The 26,724-nt window shown below is 48.6% G+C and overlaps 1 protein-coding gene across 2 annotated transcripts in view; it reads right to left on the reverse strand.

The window, feature by feature from the left end:
- Window positions 1-26,724, reverse strand: part of btaf1 (BTAF1 RNA polymerase II, B-TFIID transcription factor-associated) — a 232,324-nt gene that overhangs the window by 92,383 nt on the left and 113,217 nt on the right. For both annotated transcript variants that reach the window (XM_072479095.1, XM_072479094.1), the window contains exons 10-16: window positions 25,311-25,406; window positions 23,759-23,935; window positions 23,472-23,612; window positions 9,821-9,945; window positions 8,438-8,558; window positions 8,209-8,313; window positions 7,425-7,574 (exon numbers count right to left, since the gene is read on the reverse strand). In XM_072479095.1, coding sequence (XP_072335196.1) covers window positions 7,425-7,574; window positions 8,209-8,313; window positions 8,438-8,558; window positions 9,821-9,945; window positions 23,472-23,612; window positions 23,759-23,935; window positions 25,311-25,406 — 915 coding nt within the window. The remainder of the gene's footprint in view (window positions 1-7,424; window positions 7,575-8,208; window positions 8,314-8,437; window positions 8,559-9,820; window positions 9,946-23,471; window positions 23,613-23,758; window positions 23,936-25,310; window positions 25,407-26,724) is intronic.

Here is a 26,724-nt window from a genome sequence, read left to right on the forward strand (position 1 = left end):
GGGTGCGACGGTGTCAGACATGGGGAACGGTTTGCGAGGCCTGGGGCCTTCCGTGCAGGCGGCGTCTGTGGCCCAGGAAATGGCTGCCCTCTCACAGGAGGCCATGAGCCAGTGCCAGCGCCAGATGGCAGAGGCGCTCAACGCCATAGCCCAGTCTCTGCAGGCCATGGCCCAGTCTCAGCAGGCCATCGCTGAGGGCATCGGCGCCAGTGGCCATGTGCGAGCTGGCGTCGCACTGTCGCAGACAGGGTTCGACAACTCCCTGGGCTCCATGGCTGCAAACCTGCAGACCCCTGTCGATACCAGCACGGGCCTCCAGGACTGGCAGCGCCAGATGTCGGGGGCGCGTCGGATGGCCAGTCCGTTCGCATCCCCCACCCATGTAGAGGCCTGGGGGCCATCGGGCACCCCGAGGGAGGAGGAGGTGGTGTGGTCCGTCCCGGCTCCCTCTGTAGGGGAGGTCCCGGTACACCGCGACACCTCGGACTCCCCCCCCTTCCGTCCCAGGTGCATCGGGTGGGCAACGGGCAGGACAGGCTGGCAGCTCGCCATCCCAGTCGCCCGGGCCGCAGCCTGGCCCATCTAGGCCAGGACGCCCCAGGAAACGGCCGCCAAAGGGATCCAGTGTCAGAGGGCAGGAATCACAGGAGTCCACCTCCAGTTCTGCTGTACCGTCTGGGGAGCCACGTAGACGTAGTCAAAGGGCCCGTAAGGCCAAACAATTAGACACTGAGTAAGTTGGCACGGGTGCAGGGCACAGATGAGTTTTAGGCGCTAGGGCACGTGCATGAACTCCTTTGGTTATTAAAGTCAATGTTACACCTACCGAAGCTGCCTTTGTGCTCTGTCCAAAGTGTGCGGGGGTGTCATGTACGTTGAGCGCAAGTGTGTGTGTGAGGGGTGGTCTTACCTCAGCCCCAGGTGAGTCTGCCCCCTTCCCCCTGGGCCGCCATCAACATCCCCCGGGCAGACGACGGGACCGTGCGCTGCAGTGTCACAGCCGCATGCAGGGATGGTCCGGGTGGATGGTGGTACTGTGGCCATGGGTCAGACATAGTCCAACGATGTAGAGCCAGGAGCTCATCGGAGGCGGGTTGTCATCATTCTCCATGGCCTGCGATAGACACGCGTCCACCCGCAACTGGGTGAGCCCGGCCCGTTGTGCCGCCGGTGGATCGGCAATTGGGAGTGGGGGGGTGGTGTGCATGCGGGTGGGGTGTGTGGGGTTGGGGAGGGGGGTGAGGGTGCTGGGTGGGTGGATGGGTGGGGGGTGTGGGTGGTCGGCTGTTGTCATGGTGTGCGGTCTGTGGCCATACTACCCGATTCCCACGCCCATCTAGTCAGTGAAGCGGGCGTCTATCAGTCTGTCCCGTGCCCGCTGGGCCAGCCGGTAACGGTGGACAGCCACCCGTCTGTGTCTACCCCGTCTGCCCTGACCATTGCCCCCATCCCCCTCATCTGGGGAGGACTGGGCCTCTTCCTGCTGCTCCTCCACTCCGCCCTCCTCTGCCTGCGGCACATCGCCCCTCTGCTGGGCTATGTTGTGCAGGACGCAGCACACCACAATGATGCGGCCGACCCTATCTGACCGATACTGGAGGGCGCCCCCAGAGAGGTCCAGGCACCTGAAACGCATCTTCAGCACGCCAAAGCACCTCTTGATCACTCCCCTTGTCGCTACATGGGCATCATTGTAGCGGTTCTCCGCCTCATTGCGTGGCCTCCGTATAGGCGTCATCAGCCACGATCGCAATGGGTAGCCCCTGTCGCCCAGCAACCAGCCCCTCAGCCGGGGATGGCGTCCCTCGTACATGCCGGGGATGGATGACCGCGACAACACGAATGAGTCGTGTACACTGCCTGGGAGACGGGCGCAGACGTGCAGGATCATCATGCGGTGGTCGCAGACCACCTGTACGTTCATCGAATAGGTCCCCTTCCTATTAGTGAACACGGCCCTGTTATCTGCAGGTGGCCGCACGGCGACGTGCATCCCATCGATCGCGCCCTGGACCATGGGGAACCCGGCAACGGCAGAGAAGCCCACGGCCCGGGCATCTTGGCTGGCCCGGTCCACGGGGAAGCGGATGTAGCGGTGCGCCATGGCATAAAGGGCATCTGTCACTGCCCGGATGCACCGATGTCTGCGATATGCCGGACAGGTCCCCACTCGGTGCCTGGAATGACCCCGTTGCATAAAAGTTCAGGGCCACCGTAACCTTGATGGACACGGGGAGAGGGTGTCCCCCGCCAGTGCCACGCGGTGACAGGTGTGCCAGCAGGTGGCAGATGTGTGCCACGGTTTCCCGGCTCATCCGGAGTCTCCTCCTGCATTCCTGGTCCGTGAGGTCCTGGTATGACTGCCGGGGCCGGTACACACGGGGCGCCCTCGGGTGCCTCCGTTGCCGTGGGGCCGCGACGTCCTCCTCCCCCTCCTCGTCCTGTCGGTCAGGTGTCCCTCCAGCCTGGGCGGCTGCCGCCTGCCCCTCTGCGGCAGCCTGCGCCGCCTCTCTGGCACGCTCCTCCTCCTCCTCCTCCTCCTCATCCAGGGCAACATAGACATGAGCGGCTGCCACCACGGCGGCCAACATCACTGGATGGTCTGAAAACATGACGGCCTGGTGGGGGGGGGAGGGGAACGACGACATGTCATCATTGCCCATATCCCCTCCTCCCCCCAGCCAGGTGGCATGGACCGCATGGGTCCAACTGTTGGAGGCTGGCACCTGGCCAGGTGGAGCAACTCATTTGCCCTCCCATCACCCACCCCGGCACGGACCCCCCCCCCAACCTCCACCCCAGCACGGACCCCCCCCCCAACCTCCACCCCGGCACGGACCCCCCCCCAACCTCCACCCCGGCACGGACCCCCCCCCAACCTCCACCCCAGCACGGACCCCCCCCCAACCTCCACCCCGGCACGGACCCCCTCCCCAACCCCCAACCTCCACCCCGGCACGGACCCCCTCCCCAACCCCCAACCTCCACCCCAGCACGGACCCACCCCAACCTCCACCCCAGCACGGACCCCCCCCCAACCTCCACCCCGGCACGGACCCCCTCCCCAACACCCAACCACCCCGGCACGGACCCCCTCCCCAACCTCCACCCCGGCACGGACCCCCTCCCCAACCCCCAACCTCCACCCCAGCACGGACCCCCCCCCCCCAACCTCCACCCCGGCACGGACCCCCTCCCCAACCCCCAACCTCCACCCCGGCACGGACCCCCTCCCCAACCCCCAACCTCCACCCCGGCACGGACCCCCTCCCCAACCCCCAACCTCCACCCCAGCACGGACCCCCCCCAACCTCCACCCCGGCACGGACCCCCTCCACAACCTCCACCCCGGCACGGACCCCCTCCCCAACCCCCAACCTCCACCCCGGCACGGACCCCCCCCCAACCTCCACCCCGGCACGGACCCCCCCCCAACCTCCACCCCGGCACGGACCCCCTCCCCAACCCCCAACCTCCACCCCGGCACGGACCCCCTCCACAACCCCCAACCTCCACCCTGGCACGGACCCCCCCCCAACCTCCACCCCGGCACGGACCCCCTCCCCAACCCCCAACCTCCACCCCGGCACGGACCCCCTCCACAACCCCCAACCTCCACCCCGGCACGGACCCCCTCCCCAACCTCCACCCCGGCACGGACCCCCTCCCCAACCTCCACCCCGGCACGGACCCCCTCCCCAACATCCACCCCGGCACGGACCCCCTCCCCAACCTCCACCCCGGCACGGACCCCCTCCCCAACCCCCAACCTCCACCCCAGCACGGACCCCCCCCCCCCAACCTCCACCCCGGCACGGACCCCCTCCACAACCCCCAACCTCCACCCCGGCACGGACCCCCTCCCGGCACTCCCCCGGAGCCCAGCCTACTCTAACCCCCCCCCCCCCGCCGCACACACACACAAGCCGAGACACACCTCTCCTCAGGCAATCAGTCTGCGGCCACGCCATTTCCTGCCCAGAGCCAACCCCCCAGGCCGTCACTCACCTCCTCGCTGGTCGGCGTGAGCCTGGAGCACCGGGTCACGCCGATGAAAAGGAGGTTTGATTCACGTCGACGTGAACGGTCATCACGTCGACGGGACTTCGGCCCATCCGGAAGGGAGAATATCGGCAGGCCGAAAATTGGCTGCCTTGCGCAGACCAGTGACATTCTCCGCGGCAGCGGCGCCATTAACGCCCCGCCGACTTTTCTCCCTTCGGAGACTTCGGCGGGGGCGGGATTCACGGCGGCCAACGGCCATTCTCCGACCCGGCGGGGGGTCGGAGAATGACGCCCCTGGTATCTCTGTATGCGTACGATTTGTTGTTGTATGTGGCGGACCCGGCGGAGGGGATGCCAGAGATAATGCGGATACTTGGGGAGTTTGGAGAATTTTCAGGATATAAACTGAACATGGGGAAAAGTGAGTTGTTTGTGGTGCATCCAGGGGAGCAGAGCAGAGAAATAGAGGACTTACCGCTGAGGAAGGTAACAAACAAAGAACAAAGAAATGTACAGCACAGGAACAGGCCCTTCGGCCCTCCAAGCCCGTGCCGACCATACTGCCCGACTAAACTACAATCTTCTACACTTCCTGGGTCCGTATCCTTCTATTCCCATCCTATTCATATATTTGTCAAGATGCCCCTTAAATGTCCCTATCGTCCCTGCTTCCACTACCTCCTCCGGTAGTGAGTTCCAGGCACCCACTACCCTCTGCGTAAAAAACTTGCCTCGTACATCTACTCTAAACTTTGCCCCTCTCACCTTAAACCTATGCCCCCTAGTAATTGACCCCTCTACCCTGGGGAAAAGCCTCTGACTATCCACTCTGTCTATGCCCCTCATAATTTTGTATACCTCTATCAGGTCGCCCCTCAACCTCCTTCGTTCCAGTGAGAACAAACCAAGTTTATTCAATCGCTCCTCATAGCTTATGCCCTCCATACCAGGCAACATTCTGGTAAATCTCTTCTGCACCCTCTCTAAAGCCTCCACATCCTTCTGGTAGTGTGGCCTAACTAAGGTTCTATACAGCTGCAACATGACTTGCCAATTCTTATACTCAATGCCCCGGCCAATGAAGGCAAGCATGCCGTATGCCTTCTTGACTACCTTCTCCACCTGTGTTGCCCCTTTCAATGACCTGTGGACCTGTACTCCTAGATCTCTTTGACTTTCAATACTCTTGAGGGTTCTACCATTCACTGTATATTCCCTACCTGCATTAGCCCTTCCAAAATGCATTACCTCACATTTGTCCGGATTAAACTCCATCTGCCATCTCTCCGCCCAAGTCTCCAGACAATCTAAATCCTGCTGTATCCTCAGACAGTCCTCATCGCTATCCGCAATTCCACCAACCTTTGTGTCGTCTGCAAACTTACTAATCAGACCAGTTACATTTTCCTCCAAATCATTTATATATATTACAAAGAGCAAAGGTCCCAGCACTGATCCCTGTGGAACACCACTGGTCACAGCCCTCCAATGAGAAAAGCATCCCTCCAAGGGACTTTCGTTACCTGGGGATCCAGATAGCCAAGAATTGGGGTACATTGCATAGGTTAAATTTAACGCGGTTGGTGGAACAGATGGAGGAGGACTTCAAGAGATGGGACATGGTATCCCTGTCACTGGCAGGGAGGGTGCAGGCGGTTAAAATGGTGGTCCTCCCGAGATTCCTCGGTGTTTCAGTGCCTCCCAGTGGTGATCACGAAGGCTTTTTTCAAAAGGATTGAGAAGAGTATCATGAGTTTTGTGTGGGCCGGGAAGACCCCGAGAGTGAGGAAGGGATTTTTGCAGCGTAGTAGGGATAGGGTGGGGCTAGCACTACCGAGCCTAAGTGAGTACTATTGGGCCGCCAATATTTCAATGGTATGTAAGTGGATGGGAGAAGAGGAGGGAGCGGCGTGGAAGAGATTGGAGAGGGCGTCCTGCAGGGTGACTAGCCTACAGGCTATGGTGACGGTGCCGTTGCCGTTCTCACCGAAGAAATACACCACAAGCCCGGTGGTGGTGGCTACTCTGAAAATTTGGGGGCAGTGGAGACGGCATAGGGGAAAGACGGGAGCCTCGGTGTGGTCCCCGATAAGAAATAACCATAGGTTTGCTCCGGGGAGAATGGATGGGGGATTTGGAACATGGCAAAGAGCAGGAGTAACACAATTGAGAGATCTGTTTGTAGACGTTTGCAAGTCTGGGAGCGCTGACCGAGAAATATGGGTTGCCCCAAGGGAATGCATTCCGGTATATGCAACTGAGGGCTTTTGCGAGGCAACAGGTGAGGGAATTCCCGCAGCTCCCGACGCAGGAGGTGCAGGACAGAGTGATCTCAAAGACATGGGTGGGGGACGGTAAGGTATCAGACATATATAGGGAAATGAGGGACGAGGGGGAGATTATGGTAGATGAGCTGAAAGGGAAATGGGAAGAGCTGGGGGAGGAGATTGAGGAGGGGCGGTGGGCTGATGACCTAAGTAGGGTAAACTCATCGTCCTCGTGTGCCAGGCTAACCCTGATACAATTTAAGGTGTTACACAGGGCGCATATGACTGGAGCACGGCTCAGTAAATTTTTTGGAGTAGAGGATAGGTGTGCGAGATGCTCGAGAAGCCCAGCGAACCACACCCACATGTTCTGGTCATGTCCGGCACTACAGGGGTTTTGGGTGGGGGTGACAAAGGTGCTTTCGAAGGTGGTGGGGGTCCAGGTCGAACCAAGCTGGGGGTTGGCTATATTCGGGGTTGCAGAAGAGCCGGGAGTGCAGGAGGCGAAAGAGGCTGATGGTTTGGCCTTTGCGTCCCTAGTAGCCCGGCGCAGGATACTGTTGATGTGGACGGAAGCCAAGCCCCCGGGTGTGGAGACCTGGATAAATGACATGGCAGGGTTTATAAAGCTGGAACGGATTAAGTTCGTCCTAAGGGGATCGGCTCAAGGGTTCACCATGCGGTGGCAACCGTTCGTCGAATACCTCACAGAAAGATAGAGGGAATGGAAAAGAAGAAGACAGCAGCAGCAACCCAGGGGGGGGAAGAGGGGGAGGAACCAGAAGGACTCTCAGGGATGTTAGTGTATAAGTATAATATGTATAGGTTGTTGTTATAGGTAATTGTATACTGGACTGCTGAATTGTATTTTTGGAGAGTATTTATTTGGGACAAGGCAGTTGCCATTTAGTTTTGTTTTTTAATTTTGATGTTGTTTATATATTATTTATTTCTTGTTTAAAAAACTGGCCATTGTTATTTATATTGTTATATTACTGTGTAAAAGATACACAATGTACTGTTATGGTTGGCCAAAAATTGAATAAAATATATATTTTTTTAAAAAAAAACTTTGTTTTTGGTGCTGAGAGAGGAGTTTTCACATTAAAAAAATAAAAGACTGATTGAATGCTCAAAGAATATAAAAATTACCTTTGATTTGGATTTAATTTCCAGTAGCATATTTGAATCAATTGGCAAGTGAGATGGTTGCATCATTAAACACAGCCAAGATCCCATCCAAGGGCAAGCAGCAGCAACCACGTACTGGACAGGGGCTTTATTCAACAATTCTAACCACACCTAAATACAAGAGACAAAATGCATTAGGCTGGTGTATCAAATACCTTTGAGCCTTGGGCAACCATCTAGGTCAAAAATAGAGATATGTTACAAAATGATTCTGAGCCTCAGTTAATACATATAAATGAGCAGTAACAGGTTCAATATTTGACTTGACTCCAGTCACAAGATACAAATGTCAAAATTGGCGTGACTACTCTCGAGTAATCAATGCATGACCAAAAGCTTCTTTGGAACTTGTTAAATGAATTACCCAAACAATTTTCCATACACTAAAAATAAACTCCATAATTGAAACCAACTTAAATCAGGGTGGCGCAGTGGTTAGCTCTGCTGCCTTAAGGCACCAAGGACCTGGGTTTGACCCCGGCCCGGGTCACTGTCCATGTGGAGTTTGCACATTCTCCCAGTGTCTGCGTGGGTCTCACCCCCACAACCCAAGGATGTGCAGGGTCGGTGGATTAGCCAAATACGCTAAATTGTCCCTTAATTGGAATTTTAAAAAAATTATATAAAAATTAATTGAATAGAAGTATCTAGCAACAAAAGTACCACAAATATGCAAATCTTTTAAAATTACATAATATTTAGCCAATTCTTACACTGACAAACTCTGAATTGAAGAAAAAGGTACCTTTTGAATGAGTTCTAAAATTTCTTGATTGCTTTCCAATATACATGATTGATATATATGCCTCAACACATCTTGTAGAATTGGGGTCAACCACATTACACAGCTCTGAAAAAAAACAATTATTGAACAGATGTTCAACTATTTTTACATCACAAAATGTTTTATTTAAAAATCAATGCAGAAAGGATAACCAGTTGCAGATTCTACACCTCAATATAAAAATACATACTTGATCTTGTGTAGATAGAAGAGTGAACAAAGTTTCCAAAGCTGCTTTCCGAACTGAAGAAATAGTGTGACGTAAAAATGGCCAAACCCGAGGGACCAAAACTGTAAGTGATTGCTGGATGCTGGTAATTAAAAGAAAAGTGCAGTTTATAGGAGAAAAAAAATCTAATGTTTTGTGCAGTATATTTAACATCATGTCCAATGTGGAATGCATTTACTGTGACAATATTTACCATATTTAACAGATTGTGAATTTGTGACAGAATTTGTACTTGTAAAGTCTTATAAGTAGCACCACAAGACATTCCCAAAAGATGTAAAACTCAAATATTCAGCGTCCCAATGTGCAATGTTTTGGTGGGATTCAGGACTATTTTTACATTTGACACAAGAGGTTAATACGATGAAAAATAAATTTAAAAAAAACATTTTTTGAGCACTTTGAGCACACACCTGAATGCTATCTGCTGATATTAAATGCGCCATAGTTTCTATTCACTCTCTCCTCATAAATAATCAGCATGGTAGCACAACTGCTTCACAGCTCCAGGGTCCCAGGTTCGATTCCCGGCTTGGGTCACTGCCTGTGTGGAGTTTGCACGTTCTCCCAGTGTGTGCATGGGTTTCCTCCGGGTGCTCCGGTTTCCTCCCACAGTCCAAAGATGTGCAGGTTAGGTGGATTGGCCATGCTAAATTGCCCTTAGTGTTGGGTGGGGTTACTGGGTTATGGGAATAGGGTGAAGGTGTGGGCTTGGGTAGGGTGCTCTTTCCGAGAGTCGCTGCAGACTCGATGGGCCGAATGGCCTCCTTCTGCACTGTAAATTCTATGATAAAGGTTCTCAACCCTGCCATTAGATTTTGCAATTCTCTTCTGCACCCTCTCCTTACTTCGGATTTCTTTCCTCTGAAGGTTGTTAGAATATGGAATTCCCTAACAGAAACAGAGTTGTAAGCAGAATCCATATTGGCGCTTAAACAGGAAGTGAATAAATATTTAGAGAAGAAAACATTTAAATGATGTAGCTGGAATGGTCGCGTTCAGATCTGAAAAATTCTATGATCAATGCCAGGATATCACAAAAGAAAAATGGGGAAATTAGATGGTAAACAAGGGAGGAGAAAAATTACAATTAAAAAAAAAAAATCAAGTAAATTTCAGATAGCACATTTAAAAAAATATATATATAAAATTTAAAGCACCCAATTCTTTCCTTTTTCCAATTAAGGGGCAATTTAGCATGGCCAATCCACCTACCATGCACATCTTTGGGTGAGACCCATACAGAATCATGAGGGGAGATAACATATCTAATACAAATAAAATTTCAGAAGATGCCTCAAGATTATACCATTAAAACCATTCAAGGTATTTTTAAATGGTTACCTGTATTGTCGGATTTGACTATATGTCAACAGTGATGACAACAGGGTCATGATGCTGTTAGTAGAAGCTGTAAGGTCATCCAGCTCCAGAAGAGCATCCCATAAAGTATTGACAATAAAAGGCACCTAGAAATAAGAGATTGAAAAACAAAAATCAGCAAAACATTGGTCATGTTTTCTAGTACATTTCAGCAGAACTGAATAATACTACTGTAAGTAGAAAGGATGCATGCAAACTTTGTTGCCCAAATTAAGAGTGGATGGGACAGAGGTGACAAACAGTGTATTGCCCAAATTAAACATCAATGCCTCCACTGAAAGTATTCTCCACTGAAAGTGAAAATTTTCCAACTCTGGAAGCTGGGGTCTTGCACTGTAGGGATTCTATGGAAGATTGGAGTATATTGGGCAGCATGGTAGCACAGTGGTTAGCACAGTTGCTTCACAGCTCCAGGGTCACAGGTTCTATTCCTGGTTTGGGTCACTGTCTGTGCAGAGTCTGCACGTTCTCCCCATGTCTACGTGGGTTTCTTCCGGGTGCTCCGGTTTCCTCCCATAGTCCAAAGATGTGCAGGTTAGGTGGATTGGCCATGCTAAATTGCCCTCATGTCCAAAAAGGTTGGGTGTGATCCACTGGCTTATGGGGTTACAGGGATAGGGTAGAGGCGAGCGCTTAAGTGGGATGCTCTTTCCCAGGGCCAGTGCAGACTCGCTGGGCTGAATGGCCTCCTTCTGCACTGTAAATTCTATAATCTGTGTCTTTTATAAAATATTTCTTTATTCTCCATTTTTGCATTTTCTTCCAAATTTACACCCACCAACAATAAACAATAATCAGTAATAAACAATAATCAGTAACAAATATGTCAATCCCCATATCGATAACGATCCCATCCTCCCACCAAACCCAGAATATTTGCCCAAATGTTCACATAAACAACTGACAAAAAGGAATCAGGAATCACCCATAGTCACCATTAACACCCCCCCCAAACCCTCCCACCCCCCCCCCCAACTAATATTTGATGTTATCCAGTTCTTAAAAGTGCATAATGAATAATGCTCATGAATTGTAGAACCCCTCCATCCTTCCCCTCAGTTCAAACTTAATCTTCCCAAGAATCAAGAATTCCAACAGATCCCCCCGCCACGCCAGGGCACAGGGTGGAGAGGCTGCTCTCCAATCCATCAGGATCCGCCTTCGGGCGATCAACGAGGCGAAGGCGACAACATCTGCCTCCGCACCCGTTTCCAACCCTGGCTGGTCAGACACCCCGAATATGGCCTCCCGGGGGCCCGGGTCCAGTTTCACGTGCACCACTTTAGAAATCCTAAAAACCTCCTTCCAGTAATCCTCTAGCTTTGGACAGGACCAAAACATATGAGCGTGGTTAATGGCCCCCACGCCCCCCCCCCCCCCCCGCCCGCAACATTCACACACATCTTCTACTCCTTCAACGAATCGGCTCATCCTCGCCCTCGTGAGGTGTGCTCTGTACACCACCTTCAGCTGTATCAGCCCCAACCTCACACACGAGGTGGAGGCATTCACTCTCCGGAGCACTTCACACCAGAACCCCTCCTCCATATCCTCTCCCAACTCTTCTCCCACTTTGCTTTGATCCCTTCCAGCGATGCCTTTTCCTCCTCCAAAATAGCTCCGTAGATCACTGACACTACCCGCTTCTCCAGTCGCCCTGTCGTCAGCACCTCCTCCAGCAATGTGGAGGCCGGCTCCTCTGGGAAGTTCTGCAACTCCTTTCTGGCAAAATCTCAAACCTGCATGTATCTAAACATTTCCCCCTGATCCAGCCCATACTTCGCTTCCAGCTCCTTCAATCCTGCAAACCGACCCCTAAGAAACAAATCCTTCAGTATCTTAATCTCCTTCTCCTCCCATTTCCAAAAATTTCCACCCCACCTCCCTGGCTCAAATCTGTGGTTATGATCTATGTCTTAACATAAAAGTGTTAAGAGTGCTTAAGCAATGTAGGGCTAGTGAACATTGGTCAGTGGTAGCATTCCTCAGATTTATAGGGTTATGGGGTTGAGTCCTTCTCAAGCCAGCACAAGCATGTAGCCATGATTATTTGCCTCCAAATACAAAATGCTTACGGCTGATGATAGTGGGGTGCCCCCTCCCCAGCTCCCATCATGGGTGGAATCTACTGTTCTCACTTGTGTCGAGCTTGGAGATGGAAAGGGTAAGCAGTTAGGTAGGGCGGTGATGTCACCGATCTGTTGTCTTTCCACCTCCGGCGGAATTAAGTTGGAGACAGAAGGACGGCAAGGGTAGACAGGCTCCGGGGAGAACACTGCCCACAACACGTCGCACATGGGGACGGCAGGAACAGGGGCACGTCCGCGTGGCAAGTATGGCTGACCCTACCGGGGTTTTTGGGGGGGGGGGGGGGGGGAAGAGAGGAGGAAACATAGGACAGAACCCCTCTATCAGAATAGGGATTCGAAGATGAAGCGGTGTGTCAATGGTCTGGATATACCAGCTGTGGGGGGAGGAAAAGAGGCAGGGATTTGAAACACCACTGGAACTGGATGAAGCCATGCAGCGCATCAAGTCGTGGAGGGCACCAGGTCCAGATGGATTTCCGGTGGACTTCTGGGGCGGCATGGTGGCACAGTAGTTAGCACTGCTGCCTCGCATCTCTCGAGACCGGGTTCAATTCCGGCCTCAGATGACTGTGTGGAGTTTGCACTTTCTCGCCGTGTCTGCGTGGGTTTCCTCCGGGTGCTCCGGTTTCATCCCACAGTCCAATGATGTGCAGGTTAGATGGATTGGCCAAGCTAAGTTGCCCCTTAGTGTCCAAAAGGTTAGGTGGGGTTACTGGGTTATGGGGATAGGACAAAGGCATGGACTTAAGTAGGCTGCTCTTTCCAGGAGCCGGTGCTGACTTGATGGGTCAAATGGGTTCCTTCTGCACTGTAAATTCTATGATTCCATAAGAAACTAGTCGCAGCACTGGCCCTGCACTTGGGAGGGATGTTCAATGAATCGCTGTCGAGAGAGACCCTGCCACCCATCCTGGCACAGGCCTCAATATTGCTGATCCCGAAAAAAGGCAAAGACCTGACGGAGTGCGGGTCATATAGACCCATCTCACTCCTAAACATGTATGGATAAATGGCACCTGCTATGAATACTTCCGGCTACACAGAGGCACGGATGCCCACTGTCCCCGCTGCTATTTGCCCTGGCAATCGAGCCACTGGCTATCGCCCTTAGAGCGGTGTAGAGACATCCAGAGGGGAGACAGGTATCACAGAGTCTCACTCTACACGGATGACCTGCTCCTTTACATCTCAAACCTTTACAGTCTCACCGCTGTAGACTGGCTGGCAGACCTGGCGGAATTTCTCTACCTGGAGGGCTTCCACAAAGCGTGGGGGCTATTCATCAGCCTTTTCCAAGACCTGTTCGAGGCCAGTAATGACTAGGAAGAGCACGGGAGGAGAAAAGAGAGGGAACCGATGGGAAGCCCAAAGGGAAACACGGGGACAAGGGGGAGGAAGGGAAGGGCCACGCAGCCGCCCCCCCAATAAAAATACTAAGATGTGAAATTAACCACCAACGAGGGGGACACCATGTAAAAACCGGTGTAAATAAGACACTAACTTGTTTGTAAGTGCCGGATACACATGAGCTGTTACTTTGTTAAACTGGGAATCGCCAATAAAAATGTGTTAAAAAAATTACTGTTTACATTTCATCATGATATGGACAGATAATACATATTATTGTTTTACTTCACAGTCTGTTACACGTTCAGTCTTTCTGGCTGGCGCTTTATTCTTGTGGATCTTCTTAGTGTTTGCTGAACTGGTACAGGCTCTTCATGCTCTTTAATATTTGGTGTTTGATTTTGATGTTGTTCATGTGTTGACATATCATCCTCTTGTTGTGTTGATTCCGTATTTTCTTGAGAAGTTCCAGGCCTGTTGTATTCTTGCTCTGGTGGTTGCAGCACAAATGATTGCCATACTTCGAGCAAAGCTCTTCTATTCTGTCTCAAAAGAACACTTTCATCAGTCATAACAAGATGGGAGTTTGGACCTGATGGCCGCAATACCTTTGTCTGTTTAGACCATCCATTGCCTTTGTAGACTTCTACTCTCACCGTATCGTTCGGCTGCAGAGGTGAAGCCTTTTGGCAGACCGATCATCGAATTCCTTCTGCCTCTTTTTCTGAGGTCAATTGTCTTGCTAACGAGTGATTCACGGGCTCAGTAGGAAAACGAGGTAGAGTCGTGCATAGTTAGCAGTTGAGCAGGCGAGAGGCCATTAACTAGCGGTGCCCAACGATAGCTGAGGAGCGCAAGATACATAATCCTCCTGACGACTGTCGCGTGCTTTAAGAGTTGTTTGACAATATGGACTCCCTTTACAGCCTTGCCACCTGACTGAGGGTAATGCGGACTGGGGGTAACATGCCGGAAATTAAGCTGCCGCGCAAATTCTGTCCATTCACAACAGTCAAAGCAAGGACTATTATCGTTCATGACCGCATCCGGAATGTCGTGTCGCCCAAAGATTTCCTTGACATTTAAAAAAAACATTTTATTAAGGAGTTATGGTTTTATAATAACAAAAGACATAAGTACAGGTACAGATACAAACATAGTTCAATGCATAACATACCCCTCCATCTCCCACAGTTCTCGCCTAAGCTAGACCAACATCGTCCAGCTCCCTCCCCTTGCTCCTTAACCCCTTCCCCCGCTTTATCGAATCTGCTGATGGTTCAATTTTCTCCGAAGAAGTCAATAAACGGCTGCCACCTCCGAACGAACCCTAACGATGAACCTTTCAGGGCGAACTTCCAGCCATGTCACTAACCCATACCCCTATTTTCGGGGGCTTCGAATCCCTCCACACGAGTAAGATCTATCTCCGAGCTACCAAGGAGGCAAAGGCCAAAACATCAGCCTCTTTCGCACCCTGGACTCCCGGGTCTTCCGACACTCCAAAAATTGTCATCTCTGGACTTGGAACACCCTCACCTTTAACACCCTGGACATGTCATCTGTAGATCCCTGCCAGAATCGCCAGAGCTTCAGGCATGCCCAAAATATGTGGACATGATTTGCAGGCATTTCTGCACATCGCCGACACCTGTCCGCTACCCCAAAAAATCTGCTCATCAAAAAACCGTCATGTGTGCCTGGTGAACCACCTTAAATTGTATCAGGCTGAGCCTGGCACATGATGAGGACGTATTGACTCTGCTCAGGGCATCCTCCCACAGACTCACCTCTAACTCTTTTCCCAACTCATGTTCCCATTTACGTTTTGTCTCCCGTATCTGGGTTTCCTCCCACTCCATAAATTCTTTGTAAATTTCCAATACCTTGTCCTCCCCCACCCCTGTTCTAGAAACTAACTTGTCCTGTATCACCTGTGGCAGAAGGAGCAGAAAGGTAAGAACCTGCCTTCGCACAAAATCCCTTACCTGGAGATATTGGAACCCATTCCCTCCCGGCAATTCAAACTTCACTTCCAGATCCTCCAGACCGGGAAAGCTTCATCAATAAACAGATTCCCCAGTCTCTCAATACTCGCTCTCTGCCACCTCCAAAACCCTACATCCATCTTCCCCAGCACAAACCAGTGATTACCACAGATTGGAGCCCACACCGACGCTCCCTCTACTCCCATATGCTTCCGCCATTGCCCAGACTCTCAGGGCCGCCACTACCACTGGGCTTGTGGAGTACCAGGCTGACGAGAATGGCAGAGGTGCTGTTACTAATGCCCCCAAACGTGTGCCCTTGCATGATGCCGCCTCCACCCCCTCCCACACCGACCCCTCGCCAATTACCCACTTAATCATGGCTATATTTGCCACAAAGCTCGGCAGTGCCAGCCCTCCCTCCCCTCGGCTCCAGCAACACTTTCTTTACTTGCGGGGTTTTACCCGCCCACACAAACCCAGATATCACCCTGCTCACCCGCTTAAAAAATCCTTGACATTTTTTAAACACACAACCTTTGAACTCAACAATTGTGCTATCTCCGGGTAGTTCGAGAAATAGTCTATGACCAGAAGGTATTCCTTTCCATTGAAATGGAAAAGGTCCATGCCAACCTTCAGCCATGGGGTAATGACTGTCTCGCCTATCTGTTCTGCTTGCGCTGAAATTGTTGGCATGTTTCACAGTTCTCCAGCTCAAGTCCCAGTTGATCCTAGGCCAATAGACTGCCTCCTTGGCTCTCCTCTTGCTCTTTTCCATCCCCAAGTGTCCTACATGCAACTTGCCGAGGATCATTGACCGTAATGTATGTGGAATCACGATCTGCTGATTTTGCAACAGAAATCAATTAATGTCACTTAAATCTGCTCGATTGTTATAGAAATTTGAACATGATCCTTTGGGCCATCTTTCATGGACATATTTTAATCACTTTCTGCAACGTTGGATCCTTTTTGGTTTCTTTGGTAATGACCTTTGATTTGTTGGATAGTCAGAGGCTTTTCCCCAGGGTAGAGGGGTCAATTACTAGGGGGCATAGGTTTAAGGTGAGAGGGGCAAGGTTTAGAGTAGATGTACGAGGCAAGTTTTTTACGCAGAGGGTAGTGGGTGCCTGGAACTCGCTACCGGAGGAGGTGGTGGAAGCAGGGACGATAGTAACATTTAAGGGGCATCTTGACAAATACATGAATAGGATGGGAATAGAGGGATACAGACCCAGGAAGTGTAGAAGATTGTAGTTTAGTCGGGCAGCATGGTCGGCACGGGCTTGGAGGGCCGAAGGGCCTTTTCCTGTGCTGTACATTTCTTTGTTCTTTGTTGTCAGAGACTGGCAGAAACTCTGTCACACATGGACCTGTATGTCCTCATCCAACTGGAGTGGTTACTTAGTGCCGGTAGCTCTGGAAAGCATGTCAGCCACGATAAGATGTTTACCCAGCATGTACACCAATACAAAATCGTACAGCTGAAACTTCATGAACATTCGTTGCAGTCTCGGCGACCATCGCATTAAGATTTCTTTTTATGATGGTGACCAGTCTCCACAATGAAGGTAGGAAGCCCATACACATAATCATGGAACTTTGTCAGCCTATCAATGAGTCTAAGACGCCCTTTTTCAATTTGCGTGTGTCGTCATTCAGTGTTGGACATTGCCCTGGATGCATATGCCGCTGGCAGCCAGTCTGCTTCCAGATTCTGCTGGAGCAGGACCGTCCCTAAGCCTTCCTGTGATGCATCGGTTTTTGTGCTCCTGGTTGGGTCAAAAAACATGAGCACTGGTGCAGTAGTATGCAAAACCTGCAGTGTCTGCCACTCTTGCTTGCTGGACACTGGAATATGTATTTTTTTTTTTGGTCTCCCTCAGAAGTGCTGTTTTGGCTGCCAAGTTGGTGATGAACTTGCCCACAAAATCTATCACGCCTAGCATTCTTAAAATGTATTTTTTATCCATACGGCATGGCATCTGTAGAATTGCCCTTATCTTGTCTTGATCGGGCTGAACCCCTTGTGCGGACAGCTGGTCTCCCAGGAAGGTGATACTATGCACCCCGACTTGACATTTCGTCCTGTTTAATTTCAGACCGTTTTTTCGATACTCTTTAGGATCTTTAGCTTATCCTGTTCGCCCCGTGTTGACCCCCAAATAATGTCATCTACATACACACGGACCCCTGGTGTTCCTTCAATTATATGCTCCATGGCACAATAAAATATCTCTGAAGCCGAGATGATACCAAATGGCATTCGCAAAAACCAATACCTCCTGACAGGTGTGTTGAATGTGCACATGTGGTGCTTTCTTTATCTAGCTTCAATTGCCAGAAGCCTTGTGACGCATCCAATTTGCTGAAACAGGTTTCGCCTGCCATTTCACAAGTTATCACCTCCTATTTTGGTATAGGGTAGTGTTCCCTTGTAATATTGAGATTCAAATCCTTCGGATACGAGAGGCAGCACGGTAGCATTGTGGATAGCACAATTGCTTCACAGCTCCAGAGTCCCAGGTTCGATTCCGGCTTGGGTCACTATCTGTGCGGAGTCTGCACATCCTCCCCGTGTGTGCGTGGGTTTCCTCCGGGTGCTCCGGTTTCCTCCCACAGCCCAAAGATGTGCAGGTTAGGTGGATTGGCCATGATAGATTGCCCTTAGTGTCCAGAATTGTCCTTAGTGTTGGGTGGGGTTACTGGGTTGTGGGGATAGGGTGGAGGTGTTGACCTTGGGTGGGGTGCTCTTTACAAGAGCCGGTGCAGACTCGATGGGCCGAATAGCCTCCTTCTGCACTGTAAATTCTATAAGGATATATGCAGATTCTTAAGTCCCCATTATGCTTCTTTACACAGACCGTGGAATTAACCCAATCGGTAGGGGCTTCAATTCAGTTAATGACACCCAAGGCTCTAACTGTGCCTTTAGTTTATCCCTTAATGGTGCTGGCACGTCTTGGCACATGAATCACAGGCTCTGCATTTCCTTCAACTGAATCGTGTATGTACCAAAACCGTGGAAAATTTCAGGGAAATCATTCAATATGGAGTCTGCAGAGGGATGAAAGCCTGTTGCAGCAAAACAACTGGAAGGTTCTGCAGATAAAGAATGTGAGTGATTATATCATAGCATTGTCCACACTGCAGTCTCATCGGACGAGCCACAGGCTGACTTAGCAGAATTCCTCAAATTGGAATAGATAAATTTCACTATTAGAGGATCGGAGGAAGGCTTCTGCAGTACATGGAGGCAAGTTACCAACCTGTTTGTGACCAGCAACCAATGGCGGGGGGCGCGATTACTGGGAGCCCAATGTTAACCTGCCCCGTAGGTGTGTATATATGTTTACTATGTATTCAGACCTGACCACTTTGCTTTCCATTTTTAATTATTTTGTTTTTTGCAATGTTGTCACAATCAAACGCAAAAGCCAAAAATACTTTTTTTTAAAAAAAAGAATTAAGTTCCAGGCGGGAAGGCCCATGGTCGAGCTTTCTCCCCCCCTCCAATTGAGGTCCTTAAGTGGCCAATTAATGACCACATAGTGGCACATCCCAGGATTGCTGGGATTAACCCAGCACAAGCTGGCCCATCACCATGTGTGTTCTTGACATATAAAACTGTGCTGGTTGTTGATTTTGTCACCTGGGCGGGTTGGGGAGATGCGATATGCCTCGATCAAAGGCATATCGCATTGGCCAGCAGCTCTCGTTAGATTGACTTGCGCACCTGGGGTCTGGAGTCCAGGGGAGCGCTTCCCAGTGGCCTTGCTGATTGGCTTGTCCAGCCACCAGACGAGAGCCCGATGCCACAACAAGAATTTGCTTCATATTTAGCTGAGCTTGACTCGACCACCAATCTGTCCGCAAAAAAATATAATTGTCATGGAAACAATCCTGAGCACCATATGCTAGATGTAAAAATGGTTGTTAATTTTAAATCCAAGATAGATAATTTTATGTTAAGCAAAAATATCAAGGGATATATATGGGCCAAAGGCAGGTATACGGAGTTAGGCCACAGATCAGCCATGATTTCATTGAATGGCAGGACAGGCTCGAGGGGCTGAATGGCCTACTCTTGTTCCTATGTTCTTAAACCCAAACCTGGATGCTGTCCAGGTCTTGCTGCATATGGACCTGGACTGTTTCAGTACCTAAGGAGTGTAAGAGTCCTTCCTGTTTATTTCCTTGGTTCCCATTTCTTTCCTTTTAGTATTTTTGGTCCATGGACCCGTAATCAAATGTGCCTATAAGCAGAGGAGTGCTTGCTTGGAATGAATTGGTTGCATCATGTGCCATTAGGCAGGAAAAAGAAAAGAAAACTATGTACGGTAGGCTACAAAATAAAAGTTTACAGATTTACAATATCGTTCTGGGAGTTTAATTACTACGTAGAAGATCACATTTCCGTCAGGTATGATTCATTTCTGGAAATGTTTGTCTCTTCATATTTATCTCTGTATAGGCCTCTGAATGCCTGCCTGTCTCTTGAAATCCCTATTTCACAACAGGATTAGCATGCATACATTTTGCACTAATCAAAATAGGTGTTAACCAGGAGACTCAACTGATTATTCAAGGCTTTGTTTGCTTTCAAAATTGAACTGAAACATTTCAAACTCAGGAAGGACACACATTCTCCGTTTAATATAATTTCTAATGTTTAGGATTTTTGTATTTCAAGACCAAAAAAACTGCAACATTTGTAAAATCTTTGCTGCACATATGTTCTGCTGTTCATGTCAACCTCTAGTGGCATTATTCACAGGGAGTTGAGACAATTGGACCAGTGAATGTAGATGTAGTTCAGTTCCCATGTTAAATTCATATATATTCAGTTCTTATTTTTAGATGATTTGTTCAAATTCTACTTATAACGAAGTAGCAAAGCATGGAATTTGGGGAATAGAGAAGCAGAATTGGCTACATTGGTGTTTCTTTCCAATATAACTTGTGGAAGTGGATGATGCAAAACTGGGGTACTACAGTACCACCACAAGCAGCAGGATAGAATTACAGATAGATAAATTTATAGTAGCATTTTCAGTAATGTGGAAGTAGGAAAGGTTATGAAAGTATGACTAAACCAAACAACTGGAAGTAAGGTTCTGCAGATAAAGAATGTGTGAGTGAGTATACCAACAGGTTTTTAAAAATCCCTTGAGATATGGGCATCACTGGCTAGGTGAGCGTGGATTGCCCATTCCTAATTGCCCTTGAGAAATTGGGTGCGAGCTGTCTTTTTGAACTGCTGCAGACTACTGGTACAGGTACACCTACAGTACTGCTAGAAAGGGAGTTCCAGGAGTTCAATCCAGTGACAGTAAAGGAACTGCGATATAGATCAAAGTCAGATGGTTTACGACTTTTAGGGGACCTTGCAGGCGGAGGTGTTCTCATGCATCTGCTGCCCTGGTCCTTCTAAGTGCTAGAGGTAGTGGGTTTGGAAGGTGCTGCCAAAGGAGCCTTGGTGAGTTACTGCACTGCATCTTGTAGATCAATGCAGAGTGGCAACACTGTGTACTGTGGTGTAGGGAATAAATATTTACAGTGATGGACAGGGTTGTTGGAGCTGCACTCATCCATACAAATGCAAGATTCGTGCCTTGAAGATGGATGACAAGCTTTGGGGAGTCAGGAGTCGAGTCGCATGCCACAGAATTTACAGTGCAGGAGGCGGCCATTCGGCCCATCGAGTCTGCACCGGCCCTTAGAAAGAGCACCCTACTTAAGCCCAAGCCTCCACCCCATCCCAGTAATCCAACCTACTCTTTTGGACACCAAAGGGCAATTTATCATGGCCAATCCACCTAACCTGCACATCTTTGGACTTTCTCGAAAACCGGTTCCTAAGATTCACTCTGCACTGGCGAGTCAGGTTTCTCATCTCCAAAATACAAAACCCACATTGTTCCAGCAAGCACGCCTCTGCTTATAGGCACATTTGATTATGGGTCCATGGACCAAAAATACTAAAAGGAAAGAAATGGGAACCAAGGAAATAAACAGGAAGGACTTTTACACTCCTTAGGTATTGAAACAGTCCAGGTCCATATGCAACAAGACCTGGACAGCATCCAGGTTTGGGTTTAAGAACATAGGAACAAAAGTAGGCCATTCAGCCCCTCGAACCTGTCCTGCCATTCAATGAAATCATGGCTGATCTGTGGCCTAACTCCGTATACCTGCCTTTGGCCCATATCCCTTGATATTTTTGCTAACATAAAACTATCTATCTTGGATTTAAAATTAACAACCATTTTAGCTTCAGCTGCTGTTTGTGAGAGAAGGCTCCAAACTGTACCATTCTTTGAGTGAAGAAGTGCTTCCTAACATCTTCCCTGAACGGTCCAGCCCTAATTTTTAGGCTATGCCCCCTAGTTTTAGAATCTCTTACCTACCCTGTCTTTCCCTGTTGATATCTTGAATACGTCAAATCAGGTTATCCCTTTTTGTCTAAATTCTAGCAAAAAACAGGCCTAGTCTGTGTAATGATGTGTGGCACGAATGTTACTTGCCAGAGTGCCAGACAATCACCACCTCCAGCAAGGGAGGATGCAAACATCAACCTTTGACGTTCAATGGCATTGCCATCACTGAATCTGCCACTACCAACATCCTGGGGATTGACCAAAAACCGAACTGGACTACTGTGCCTACCAGAACAGGTCAGAGATCTCTTTTGAAAAAAAAATGAATTTAGAGTACCCAATTATTTTTTCCCCCCAATTAAGGGGCAATTTAGTGTGGTCAATCCACCTAACCGGCACATCTTTGGGCTGTGGGAGTGAAACCCACGCAGGCACGGGGAGAATGTGCAAACTCCATACAGACAGTAACCCGGGTCCTCAGCGCTGTAGGCAGCCGTGCTACCACTGTGCCACCCCAGGGTCACAGATCTCTATGAAGTCAGTTCGACTGGCTAACTGGCAACCGGTGGGTTGGCCTGGGACAGTGTAAAGCCTGACAACAGTAAGTGATTGGTTCCTGCCGAGTGATTTTTTTTCCCCGGAGAGAACCTGCCAGGGGCCTCTAGACTCCCAAACGAAGAGGAATGGTGTTTCTCCCTCTGCCTGTTGTTGGTTGCCTGCTGTCTCTGAGAGTCTGCAGTGAAGATCATTACAAATTGAAGGAAAAGAAAGAACCCAACAGAAGGCCTAATCTTGAGAAAGAAACTAACTGAAAGATGGACATCTGAATCAAAGATCCTTATCCTTTTATTTATCTCTGAACCATCTTTTCCCCCCTCTCTATTGTTTGTCTGCATGTGTATAGCGAGCGGGAGGCAGTTAGACAGGGGAGGGGTTGTTACTGGTTAAATTTTACAAACGTGGTGAATGTAGTCAATTTAATTCAACCAAAGCCACGGGTATCAATATAAAATCGAATTTCACCTGTTTTGCAGCTCCTGGTCAAGTGGGGCAGGAATTGACCACGCACTAGCCCAGGGTGTTGTAACAGGAGTTACGAATGATCATTACACAATCATCAGCGAACATCCCCACTTCTGACCTTATGATGGACAGAAGGTATTGATGAAGCAGCTGAAGATGCTTGGGTCTAGGACACCGCCCTGAGGAACTTCTGCAGCAATGTCCTGATATACTAAAAAGAACGCGTACATCAATCAGTGTTAGATTGGCCCGCTGTGTTAATAGTAATTTCAATCACTCTCATTAACTCACCACACAGCCAAAGTGTGCAGTGCGGAGACAACAGACCAGAGATGTCTCAGATTCAATCTCGGAGCTATGTCGAGTTAATCACTTGTACTCAGAACGACATCAAATCTCATTTGTAGCACCCAAGGGGTCAGTTTTCTATGTCCTCATAATCAAACGCTGGCATGTGAAGAGAAATACAGTGTTCAAAGTGTGGTAGCTCCTGAGGAATGTAGCCCAAGACTTTATAATCTAAAAACATGTTTCTAAGTCATTCAGCTTCACGTTTTCTTTTTTAAGGCTTGCTTCTAATTTCTTTTAAATAAATTTTGAGTACCCAATTTATTTTTTCCAATTAAGGGCAATTTAGCGTGGCCAATCCACCTACCCTGCACATCTTTAGGTTGTGGGGGCGACAACCACGCAAACACGGGGAGAATGCGCAAACTCCACACGGACAAGGCTTGCTTCTAACTTAAGAATATGCACCACTGATGGAAGATTCTGAACTAACCTCAGATGCTTGAAGTTGTACAAGGTTTTCCACGACTGGAACAAGTGCAGCTGCTGCTACCGCACGGACATCATCATCCAAGTCCTGAAGGCCATCAATTATAGTAGGAAGGACTTTTGGTAACAATGTCTCAATCAAGTCCTACAACAAAATACAAATTATTTACTTTGATCATGTTGCATGAACAAAAATTTGTAAAGTGTAGATAAAATGTTTAAATTATTAAAATTTATTTCCAAATTAGTGCAGCAAATTTTGTAGAAGCCAGATAAAGTGTTACAACTTACTTGTCGAACTGCCAAAGCATATTTTATTCCTAGAAGTCCACCATGTCTCACTTCCCACTGTTCCTGTGCCAGCAATTTTAATAAAACAACCACCGTTCCATGTACCCCTCTCTCATTCATGTACTTCAATACAACTCCAAGTGTTTGAGCACAAGTTTCCCGAACGGGTGCCACAACCTTCAAGGCAAAAAAGATTCATAAATTTCTATACATTTTTCTTTTGCCCTCCTTATCCATTTAAGCCCATATAGCTAGTTATATTATCCTTCATCAATGCAAAGTCTGAGATGGCTGAACCCAAGAACATTTGCTCAGACAACCTGCTAGATGATGTAAAAGCAAATTACTGTGGATGCGGGAATCTGAAACAAATAGAAAATGCTGGACAATCTCAGCAGGTCTGACAGCATCTGTGGAGAGAAAGAACAGAGGTAATGTTGCGAGTCTAGATGACTCTTTGACAAAGTCATCCAGACTCGAAAAATTAGCTCAATTCTCTCTCCACAGATGCTGCCAGATCTGTTGAGATTGTCCAGCATTTGCTATTTTTGTTTTTGCTAGATGATGTGTTTGACTAGAAAGGGAATAGCACCCTCCCTGAACAATTAAATGTAGGAATTCAATCTCTAAAGCACAATTATAATGTGCAACTGATCTGAGCAGTAGGCTTGCAGTCTGGAATCCATTGTAGCTGCAAGGCTACATTTCTTGCTCTGAATATACAAGTCATAATCCATGGCCAGCATTTTTGATGTCAAATTTAAATTGAAGTTAAAATGATTTAAAACTGAAAAGGATTGTGGGCTTCCAAATGTAAAACATCCCAGTAATCAAGATTAATTTGAAAGGAACTCTTTTACGCAGTGCATAATTTAGGATGTAAAGTTTGCATGTCTGGCATTTACAATATTTCACAAGTACTTAGAACTTTACTCAGTATGCAGTTTTTTTAAGCGTGTGCAGTAATGAAGTCAGGCAATGGTCAAATGGAGTTCTCAGCCTTCTGCTGAATTTTGTCAGATGACAGTCTTCAATGATGTGTGTCAGTGATTGGGGTGTACCACAGCTGCAGTCTGGGTTCCCTGCAAGGCCCCACTTGAGCGAATTTGCTGCACAAAGGCCTTGGCAGTGCGGAAATGATTGAGGAGTGCCCAATGTTGGTGTGGCAGGTTGAAGCCAGGTGACTGGGCTGTGGGATTGGTCATTAGGATGTGTTTTTTTAATGGTGGTATCGGTTCCATTCCTGCTGCTGTAGGCCCTCTGCTATTATTCCCTGGCATGTTGATCTTTGCGACTCAGGCTGATTTGATGGGAGGCGGGCAGCAAGTGGATTGGCAAGGACCTTGTGTAGTGGCAGGCTTACAGGCACTAATCGACTGAGCAATGATTTATGAGAAATAACCAATATAAAAACTGATTCGACATTGCTACTTCTAAAAATTACAGATTTAGCAATGCTCAAGTCTTTCAGAAATTCACTTGTAAAATAGTTATGGACATTGCTGCTTTTACGAATCTGCCCTTCCCTCCCACCTAAAAATAACTCACATACTTCATCAGATACAAAATCTCCAAATCTGTCCAGTGCAAAAACACAAAGTAGACGAATAGCCAAGTCCTCTAGCCATTCCTGGTGCTGTTGCTCAATCTGAAAAATACAAAGTTAAAATCTAATGTACACTTCATACATAAGCTAGAGCAAGTGTCTTCTGGCCCACATATGGATGCATCACAGAACCTTGTGCATGGGCATACATATATTGACCATTAATTTGCACAGATCTCATGTTGTCAATAAAATAAGGCCTTGTTGCTCTCATTAGGATTTAATCCACCAACTTTAAATAAATAGCCTTTCAAAACCATTGGCATACAAAATTCTAGTAGAACACATTAATTAATGGGAATCATGAACACAATTGGATCAAGTTATTGGAGCTTCAAGAGCTGGATATGGCCTTAGAGAAGACTGGACAATCATGATATGGCCTTAGAGAAGACTGGACAATCATGTTCTCGGGGGGGTGTTTGCTAGTGCAGTTGGGGAGGGTTTAAACTAATGTGCCAGGGGGATGGGAACCGATGTAGGAAGTCAGTGGGGACAGAAACAAAAGGCAGGAAGGGAGAGTGTGTAAAGCATGACCAGAGAAAGCAGGGCAGAGAGCAAGGAAGGTCTACATTAAACTGCATTTATTTCAATGCAAGGGGCCTGACGGGCAAAGCGGATGAACTCAGGGCATGGACGGGCACATGGGACTGGGATATTATAGCTATGACTGAAACATGGCTAAGGGAGGGGCAGGACTGGCAGCTCAATGTTCCGGGGTACAGATGCTATAGAAAGGATAGAACAGGAGGTAAGAGAGGAGGGGGTGTGGCGTTTTTGATTAGGGAGAACATCACAGCAGTACTTAGAGGGGATATATCCGAGGGTTCGCCCACTGAGTCTATATGGGTGGAACTGAAAAATAAGAAGGGAGAGATCACCTTGGTAGGACTGTACTACAGGCCCCCAAATAGTCAGCGGGAAATTGAGGAGCAAATATGTAAGGAGATTACAGATAGCTGCAAGAATAATAGGGTGGTAGTAGTAGGGGACTTTAACTTTCCCAACATTGACTGGGACAGCCATAGCATTAGGGGCTTGGATGGAGGGAAATTTGTTGAGTGTATTCAGGAGGAATTTCTCATTCAGTATGTGGATGGACCGACTAGAGAGGGGGCAAAACTTGACCTCGTCTTGGGAAATAAGGAAGGGCAAGTGACAGAAGTGCTAGTGAGGGATCACTTTGGGACAAGTGACCATAATTCCATTAGTTTTAAGATAGCTATGGAGAATGATAGGTCTGGCCCAAGAGTTAAAATTCTTAATTGGGGCAAGGCCAATTTTGATGGTATCAGACAGGAACTTGCAGAGGTAGATTGGGGGAGACTATTGGCAGACAAAGGGACGGCTGGTAAATGGG

Source organism: Scyliorhinus torazame, chromosome 16, assembly GCF_047496885.1.
Source record: "Scyliorhinus torazame isolate Kashiwa2021f chromosome 16, sScyTor2.1, whole genome shotgun sequence".
Lineage (NCBI taxonomy): Eukaryota > Metazoa > Chordata > Chondrichthyes > Carcharhiniformes > Scyliorhinidae > Scyliorhinus > Scyliorhinus torazame.